This window comes from Epinephelus moara, chromosome 12 (assembly GCF_006386435.1).
Source record: "Epinephelus moara isolate mb chromosome 12, YSFRI_EMoa_1.0, whole genome shotgun sequence".
NCBI lineage: Eukaryota > Metazoa > Chordata > Actinopteri > Perciformes > Serranidae > Epinephelus > Epinephelus moara.
In genome coordinates, this window is record NC_065517.1 from 42836770 (window position 1) to 42846729 (window position 9960).

Sequence of the window (9960 nt, forward strand, 5' to 3'; positions counted from 1 at the left end):
AATATATCTTATATAGTGAGACTGAATGTTGCCCATTAGACATTCCCCACACGGATTACATGTCATATTTAACCACTACAGAGATATCAGTGACGAGTTTAAAAGGACGACCAGAGAGAGGCTGCTCTCAGTGGGGCAGCCTGAGCGCTCATACACACGTTTATTATCTGTGAGCGCTGACACCGCTGTCATCTAGCGGACCTCACATTCAGCTGGGCTCTGTGTTAATACATCGACCACGAGTCTGAAGTTTAAACTACGCATGAAAACACTACATTCCGTGACAAAACAACAGTCACATATCAATAATTACATCTTTCCCTCACTTGTCATTTTCCAATGATTGTTGCGAAATGCATGCTGGGATACCTGGCTGTCTGAAGTCCACACAAGTCTGCTCCGATGCATCCCCAGTGAAAGGGGTGTGGCGAGAACACATCCGGGCATTTGGACTGAACTTGGCTAGATGTGAACTTTGAATTGGAACAGCACTTGGGCTGTGACTGATGACGTGTCACAAGTCCGCACAAGAACACATGTTGAGAAACGGCTCCAGTCTCTTATTTTGTTAATTTTATTTTGTCCCTCAGCTTCCTGTTTCCTGTTGTCTTTACATTCTGATTGGCTGAGATGACAGAGGTGATGAACACCTGCAACTCAACGGTGGGCGGAGCTTCAGGAGAGGATGTACTGGCTCTGCAGGTGAAGCACACACACACACACACACACACACACACACACACACAAACACACGATGTGAGCTCAGAGACTCCAACAGGTGAGTCCTCCTGAAGTCACCAAGCTCTCTGATTGGTTTCCTCCTCCTCTTCCTCTTCCTCTTCCTCCTCCAGGTGGACTGTTTTCCCAAACTCTCCAGGCGTCTGCCCTCCATCGTGGTGGAGCAGACAGATGGAGGGCAGGTGGAAAGCGGCGAGCTCCGCTGGCCTCCTGATGATGTCAGCTGTGATGTCAGAGAAGGCCACACCCAGAAGACAGGTGAGGTCGTCCGACGTTAGAGGAAGATTCATTGTCATCACAAAGTATTGACTGACTTATTGTCACAGTTTGATTGATCAGCAATAATCAGTAATTTTTCTTTTCATTGTAAATAATCAGTGATTGATTATCAATAATCACTTATAATCAATAATCAGTGTACCTGAGCCAGACTGAGTGACATCATCAGGTGTTTATTTCTCAGGTGTACCTGTGGAGGAGGCGGGGCCAGAGGAGCAGGTTATGGGCGGAGTTTAAAACCTCTGACTGATGTGGCTTCTTCTTCAGCCAATCAGTGTGAAGGACTTTGTGATGCGGGGCGCGGCTAACTCAGCCGTAGCCCCACCCTCAGATCAGGGGGCGGAGTCAGACCAGGACACCCTGAGCCAATCCACGACGAGAAATTAAATTTTAAGAAGTTTGAGGGGGCGATGGGCCCCAGAGGATTCTGGGACGATGACCTGCGTATATTATGTGATATTACCGACGCTGTGATCCACGATCACACACTATGTTGACTTTATAAACTTTATTAAAACTTATTAAACTAACAAACATTAAAATAATCTCACGTGTGTTTATATTTACGTGATTATAATATTTTAGGTCACTGTACGTTAAGAGACGCATCAGAACAAGAAGCATCTGGAACCTGTGACGTCAGTGTTTTGTTGAGCAGGTGTGTAAACGTGCAGCAGCCTCAGACCTCATTTACATCACAAACGATGGGTTTGCGTAACGCTCGCGGACGGTTGCTGTGTACTCGCGTTTTCATTTCGGCGAGCATGTCAACATGTTAGAGCATTCACACCGTATCCGTTCTAGCCGCTGCTCGAGTTGCGCTGCTTTCGCGAGCAAGCTCGAAAATAGAAGAGACGCCGATTTTTTGTGCGAGTCGCGAGAGAATGGTCGCTGTATTCAACAAAAAAATCAACCTCTCCGGTGGCTGAGAGAGGTCACAACACACACAAACACGTGTTTAGTAGTTATTCAAAGCAGACAAAGACTACTTACACATTTGTAGTGCTAAATATTAATTCTCCAAGCGTTGGAATAATCACTGGCGTGCGGACCTGTCCACCCTGGGCTTTGGTTTATCGGAGATTTGCAAACACAGTGCTCTGTCACCACCAACTGCTCAGGTGTGGTTTGTATTTTGACGGGACAGCAGCGGCCACTGCACGACGTGTCTGTTCGGTTTTGGTGTGAATACACGTGTGCTGCCGCTACGCTTCTGGAACGCTTCATGAACCCATTGCTTGCGGTGTAAATGAGGCCTCAGATGTCAGTGTGTGTGAACGTGTTAAACTGCTTTGAGTGGTCGCAGGAAAAGTGTGACTCTGTTTACTTAAAGGGAGAGTTTGGGTTTTTTTTAACAGCGGGGCTGAATGAGGTACAGCCAGCAGGTGGCGCTCTGCAGAAACAGAAGTCAGCTGTTTCCTGATGTGGATTCAGGTTCACGACAAAACAGATTTTAGTCATTTAAAGGTGCGGACACACCAAACCGACATCAAAGAACTAGCAGTGACGAAAGCCAACTGTTGCGTCGTCTACGTCGCCTCACGTCGCCCTGTGTCAGTTGCATTTGAACACACTACACGGACTACATCCGACGGCCAAGTAGCACGTACGTTCTGCGCCTGCGTGANGTGCTTCCCTCCGGTCATGCTGCGGCTAACGCTCCGCTAGCCGCTCCCAGCTAGCTCCGGTTTGTTATTCAGGTTAAAGTGGGAAGAAGCAGCGGGTCTGTGGGGCAGCTGAGTGAAGTGGAGCCTGAGGAGGAAGCACCGGTTAGCCCCGGTTTCACTACAGGCAGATTCACTCGCTACAGCCAATCAGAGTGATCTCTCTCACCGACAAGCTCCGCCGCCGATTCAACATACTCAAAAGGCCGAAAAGCCGCCGACGGTGCGGGACACACCGCAAAAACTAGAGTGACAGACACTCACCGACGGCCCGACTTTGGTCGACGGCCGACCATCGGCTTGGTGTGTCAGGGCCTTTAGAGACGTTTGCACTGCAGTGACAGATCAGAGTATCTACAGGGCAACTCAGTGTTTGAGGCTCAAATAAAACGTCAGTGACCATCAGCGTGCATGAAATCAGTTTATTACAAATGACAGAGTGATAGAAAGAAATCCTGTTGATGATGAACACATGAATGTCCAGCAGAAGGTCTGAGAACAGGAAACACACACACAGTCATTATCAACACTTCCTACAGTCACATGCACTGGAACACAACCAGTTACCTGGAGCAGCAGCAGTTACATCATCACAGCCATGGCCATTCGGGCTCGCGCTGTGAGCAGGTGATGAATCGATACATTCTCATTGGCTGCAGAGCACGAAAACACCATGACCGTCAAAATAAAAGCCCGAAGAATCTCAGCTGTGGGTGTTTGTCAAATGAAAAAGTGCACATTTGGTGAACTCACCTCAAACTCTCACCTGCCTCGAGCTACAGGAAGCATGCGCTCTTCAAAATAAAAGTCACTTTACAGCAACAGCCCTCCCGTCGTCCGTCCTCATGTTTCAGACAGATGTCAGGAGAGCTAGGCTAGCAGTTTCCCTTCACTTCCAGTCTTTGTGCTAAGCTAGGCTAACTGCATCCTGGACATGATGAAGGTGGTCTCTGAAACACGTGAAGAAGCAGAAGACGACCGACGGGAGGACTGATCTGTCTTACTTACATCTACACACACACACACACACACACACACACACACACACACACACACACACACTGAGCAGGTGAATAAATACTTTATTAAACGTGATGGTTTTTATGACACCGTGTCCCGACAGCGAGCGTCATCATCACAGCTCTCATCTCGAGATCACACTCGAGACGTGAACTCTTAAAAGACGAGCCAGGACTTTGTGTCTTCATAAGTTTTTACTTGTTATTTAGTGACATTAAGTGGAGATGACAAACAGCCGTCAGCAGGCAGGTCGTTATCAGCGATGACACGTTCAGCTCCCTGCTGATCTCCCTCCTCTCAGCTGACACCTCCTTTAAGTTTCTGTGGTGACATGAGGAGGAGTCCTGTCGATCATTTCTCATTTGAACGTCATGAATCAGCTGATCTACGCTCACTGCGGCGCTCTCAAAGTGAGCGACAGGAACAAACAGACACGTGATGTCTGACAAAAGTTCATGTCTAAACTGCGTCGCTGCTTCACTCGGTCTGTTCACGTTCAGTCAGGACACGGTGACACACGAGTTCATCATTGAACCTGGAAACTAAATAATCTGACGTGGAGAGCTTTCAGCCACATCACACGGTCTTCCTCAGGGAGCGCAGTTTGATCTTAGAGACGGATCAGACGGCCTATGTTACATATTTGAAGCGAGTTCAGTACACGTAGGTGGAAGCAGCTTTGGGGGCCATTATTTAACACCCGATCCCAACGTGCCCACATCAGGTGTAAACTTTCACCAGTCCCAACGTGTGTGCAGCGTCATGAGTTTCACCTTCAGATTCATTTCAGAGACAGTAACAATAACTCCTTCACTTCCTGTACGACCTTCGTGACTTCCTTCGCTTCGTGCTCTGACGAAATGATGTAACTTGTGAAATCTTGCTTGTGTCGTCATGTTTGATACGTGATTGCTTTTTTGTTTACTTGTACGTAACATGATGTTTGAGTGTTTATCATGTTACATAGCTGTTTGTTTCAGCTGTCTGATTTATGTGTCGTTCCCTGGGACGACTGACGGGGATTGGGATCCAACGCTTGATCAGTGACTTCTGGCGCCAGACACCAACAAACAAAGTCATCCTTTCACGTCGGTATGACACACAGCCGTTATCGTGTCATGCTGCCCGGCAGCGTCAGGGGACAAACACCTGAGTTAATGGGGCCGCAGTGGGGCGGGCGGCGGATGAGTCCAACAACCACTGACTTTCATGTTCTTCCTAAACGTAACCAGGTGTGTTTGTTGTTGAAGGAAAAAAACTACGTTGTACTGACGTAGTGCTTTTATTTTGAAAGAGACTGTATGCAAACTGTACATTTCCTGTGAAAACAGAAGTGTATTTTGAAAACAGACAATGCATGTAACAGGCTGAAGTTCACACGGCGTCCCAGAACGTCAACAACCAACACACCCAGGGTACCTTGGACGTCATATGTGGACGTGGAAAGTCCATGACCAAACGTGGACATGTGACGAGGTCACAGTGAGGATGATGATGGAGGATCCTAATAAACTAACCTAGAGATCAAATCACAACATTTGTTTACAGTAACCTCCAGGTAGGAAATCACAGCATCATGTTCGTATACGGCGCTGAGCAGATGCTGCTTCAACTGATTTGTTTTTACCCACCTAGAAAACAAATTAATATCCGTTTAAATGTTCACTGTCTAGAATATTTTCACCTCACCACCTCGCTGTCAGACGACCTGACGGAGAACTGAAGCCGTTATCTCAGAGCCTCCACACCGCACTGACATCATCATTTCACTTGACAGAAACGAGCTGCCTCCATCAGGCAGTGTGGAGGATAAGGTGGAGAAAATATTCAAATATAAGCTTCACTTACACTGATGTGAATTTTTCAGGTGGCTAAACTACATTTAGCTGCGGCTCCGTCCACAGCAGGACACTGTTCAGCCTCTGTGACGTAGGTCTGCTTCATCAGCAATAATCAGTACTGTCAGGTCGGACCTCCTGTTTAACGCCACATCTTTAAACATGACAGTTACAGCTGAAAATGACGACAGAAATAAACACGTCTGCTGATTTTACAGGTGGAGGTGTGGCGAAGACTGTGAGACGAGGCTGAAAGCTCTGGAACTGAAGATTCTATCGGTCACATTGTTCCGACGCTGTCAACCTTTAAACTGAAACATTCTTTGATTATTAATTATTTTATTCTCACTTCTTCTGTTGGTTTGAACTCAGGTGTGTCGTCGTCATTATCAGACCTGATCTGACTCTTCCTTTTTTAATGGGTTAAATTCACGGCTCATTCGTTCTCACTGGGCCGTTGGTCATTTTAATTCTCCTCCTTAATCTTTATAGCTGTGTTTTTGGACGTCAGCTGTGTCCACATGTTGTTCGTATGACATGAGCTGCCCACAGTTCATCACAGTTCTGCCTGCTGACAGCTGTTTTATATCAAACTGTAAACTGAGGTCATTTGGACCTGCTGTCAGTCTGAACAGAGTTCAGTCTTCACAGGAAAATGATGGAGCTTTACATTTCTGTGAAACTCAGATATGTTACATTCGTAGCTTTTGTACATTAGAATCATATCGATATTTCTGAAGTGACGTAGCGTCTGAGCCGACTCCATCAGGAGGTGGAGGGTGGAGACTGTTCAACACCAACAAACAACTAAACCAGCGGTGTTTTACGTGTTATCATTGTGTGTCCTGTCGACGACTTTACCCCCAAAACTACAAATTTTAAGCCAAAACATCTTTTAGAAACCGCGACCGAGCAGTTTTATGCCCGAACACAAGCAGACGTTAAACACAGCGTCGTTGAAACGTTAAAATGTTTCATCACATCTACAATATAAAACTGTACAAATGTGACATATCGACTAAAAAAGAACGTACAAATAAAACGTAAAAGCTACATAACGTAACGTATCCATGACATAACGTACAATCATAATGTATCCACTTCACAGCAACATACAAATGTAATGTATCCATGACAAAATAACGTATAAACAAAACATATCCGTGACATAATGTAACGTATCTTCAACATAATAACATAAAAATGTAACGTATCCATGACATAACATACAAATATGACGTAAAAGCTACATAACGTAACATATCTGTGACATAATAACGTTTAATTGTAACATATCTGTGTTTTGCAGAAACGTACAATGCTAACATTTCTCCTGGTGACTGGGTTGAATATAAAATCTGTTCCCGAGGTTTCGTGTCTGTGAATGAAGTCCGGCTGAGATATGAACGGCTCTGTTGGTCAGTAAGGCTCGGAGTTAACAGACGTACGACTGACGGCAGATGAACATGAAGAAGAAGAAGAAGAAGAATGATCCGACTGTGCTGACGCTGCAGTTTGTTTCATCATGTTGGATTTTTAAAAAACTGTGGACAGAATAATTTTAACTTGGCATCTCGTAGCTACGCGGTCGTTACCTGATAACTATAAAAGCTTTATGAGGTGGATATGAGGCTGAATGTTACTGACTGGAGTCCATGTGTTCAACGTCTGTAAATTAACCCTCAGCTCAGCGTCTGGTCGAGCGGCTCTCGGCTGATGTGTTCAGTGTGTTTGAGCTCGGCAGACATTCGGCACTCACGACATTCAGCCATCCTGAAGCAGGTTCACAGTTATCGCACAATCACAGCGAGATGGCAAAGAAACATTCAGTAAAATATAACATTACATCTCTTTTACTCTGACAGACGGCGGCTTCCTGTCTGTGAGCAGCGGCACACAGGAAACTGTTCAAATGCAACAACAGATTATCAAAGCACAGAGTTTATACATCATCCACGGACTACTGCGGCGCCAGCAGCGGCTGCTGTTGTAGCGTTCACTAAATGTTGCTCAGCTTGTGCGATGTGGAAGCAGTCCTACGTACGGTTAAATGCATCGGAATCACTGGAGACAATGACACGTTAGATTTGGACAGTTGGGTGGATCCACACCACCAGCAGGGACAAAGACCTCAGACAGACCCCACAGCTGTGTCTCAGTCCTCACTACACTGGACGGATGGACACTGATGTCCTGCAGATTAACGCCAGGCAGAGACTTAAATCCAATCACAACGAAATTTCCGACTCATTTTACAATAATCAAGTCTGATGATAAAAACATGAACAGACATCAGAGACTTCAAGGAAAACCCTGCCTGAAAATTTATGAGAACATAAAACAGGATGTCCTTGTGGCGTGGAGGAAACACACACCTGCTGTTTGTTGGCCAGGTTGTTTTTTTGATTCCCATCATGCTGAGTTCAAAAACTTTTTGCAGAAAATACACTGAGCCTCGTATGTTTCAGCCCCACTGCGATCTTTGTTAATAGATGGTTTAAATCCTAACGTGGAAACATGGCGCCCACCCTCCGGTCTCCACTGCTTAGCTAACGTTAGCCTTAGCTGCCCTGCACTGTGCACCAACAGGGTCAGGTGGGAGCTAGCTAGCGTTGCCGCTCATTTGTGATACTACTGGTAACTACTGCTGGTAACAGACCGACATGTGTAAGTGGTCAGAAATGTTCTCTGCGGTCAGCTGATTAACGGTGGCGTTGGCAGGCGATGGTTGCTCATGTGTGATGGCGCCTTCAGACTGAATTTTATTTAAACAGCGTTTGGACAACGTTTAACGTTTGAAGCCTGTGGCGTCTTCTGTTGGATAGAATAAAGATTTCTGAGGAAGCTGCTACGTCTGTCAGGAGCTCTGATCCGCAGCAGCGTCAGTCTGACTGACCTCCACGCTGCTGGTTTAAAATCACTTCCTGCGTACAAATACTACGACCCGAGTGTTGTACACGCTGCAGACTGTCCTGGACGTAGTGTGGAACTGGGACACAGCATTAATGTGGGACACTGAGGACCAAAGAAACTGCGTCCTCTGAATGTGGACAAATATAAACACACACTTTAAAGAGGCGTCGCTCTGAAACAGGAAACGGTTTAAATACCACAGAGACTTCCTGCTGATGAACCCAACGACATCTCTGTCTCCACGCTGCCAACGGCGCAGTAAAGGTTAATGTAGAGATCTTCTGTCTGTCTGAGTGCTACGGAGCGTTGGACGTTGGACAGAGGACGGCGAGGTGGCTGCAGGCGGTGTGGACACACAGTCACTATCCAGAGGTGCTACGGTGGCCTGCTCAGGCCATGTAGTGGGACCCGTCGGGTCCACGAGGTGGTCTTTTGGTGCTTTCGTTGGCGTTGGAGGTCGAGGCGGCGCCGCGGGGTTTGGTGGCAGGTTTCTTCTCCCTCGAGGACGGTCGAGTCTGACCACGTGGTGACGTCCCGACGGCTGCAGACTGGAGGCCGCCACCGGGCTCCACGATGGTGTTTATCACTACGGCAAGAAGAATCAATCAATCAATCAATCAATCAATTTTATTTATAAAGCCCAATATCACAAATCACAATTTGCCTCACAGGGCATTCATGACATCACCAGTCCCCCAGAAAACCCTGAGCTTCAGAAACATCCTTCATTCTGGAGACGTTTAAAAATGAAAAGAATAAAAAAATTAAAACAGGAAAAGAAGTCGCACATCAGCAACACGATCACATTTCTGCCTCCATGCTGCTCTCTGCGGTTTACTAACCTGTTGTCTGTCACGCTGAACGTGACACACCAGAAAACAAAACACACAGTAAGGTAAACTGTCTGCTGCAGAGACGTGAGGACGGCTCCTGTTTACTGAGGAAACAGTTTATGTCTTATTTTTACCAGATCTTTCTGTGTTTAAAAACCTGCGTACCTGAGATCATTCAGGTGTGAGCAGCGTTTCAGGGTTCAGGCCAAACAGAGCAGAGATGTGACGTGGTCACAACTCGTACCGCTGCTTTGTCGGTCGACCTAAGTGTCAAAACATGATGCCTGCACGTTCCCTCCTGTGTTCAGGGACGGTGTGTCAACTGACACTTGTTACATGCATCGTGTCTTTTCAAAATAAACTTCACAGGAAGTGTACAGTTTCTGCACGGTGGATGCAGACAGTCCTTTTCAAAATAAACTAACAATGCAGTTTAACACTTTGCTTTTATATTTGTGTCCTGAGGTTTAGGAAACAAATGTCTGCAGTGAGTTACATATCAGCAGCATCATCAGCATTCAGCGAAAAGAAAATATGAAAATGACCATTCCCACTAAAATCAAGACACATCTGATATCTGTCAAAATAATCACTAAATACATACATACATATATACATATATATGTATATATGTATATACATATATATGTATATATATACATATATATGTATATA

The 9960-nt window shown here is 45.9% G+C and overlaps 2 protein-coding genes across 4 annotated transcripts in view; one reads left to right on the forward strand and one right to left on the reverse strand.

The window, feature by feature from the left end:
* The window catches only part of si:dkeyp-72h1.1 (uncharacterized protein LOC799956 homolog), a 3929-nt gene extending 2391 nt beyond the window's left edge, over window positions 1-1538 (forward strand). Inside the window, exons 2-4 of the mRNA XM_050057554.1 lie at window positions 591-702; window positions 852-996; window positions 1202-1538. Coding sequence (XP_049913511.1) covers window positions 631-702; window positions 852-996; window positions 1202-1254 — 270 coding nt within the window. The 5' untranslated portion in view covers window positions 591-630 and the 3' untranslated portion in view covers window positions 1255-1538. The remainder of the gene's footprint in view (window positions 1-590; window positions 703-851; window positions 997-1201) is intronic.
* Window positions 1539-3098: 1560 nt separating this feature from the next.
* cep170bb (centrosomal protein 170Bb) overlaps window positions 3099-9960 on the reverse strand; it is a 29320-nt gene continuing 22458 nt past the window's right edge. For all 3 annotated transcript variants that reach the window (XM_050057412.1, XM_050057410.1, XM_050057411.1), the window contains one exon: window positions 3099-9038. In XM_050057412.1, coding sequence (XP_049913369.1) covers window positions 8842-9038 — 197 coding nt within the window. In that variant the 3' untranslated portion in view covers window positions 3099-8841. The remainder of the gene's footprint in view (window positions 9039-9960) is intronic.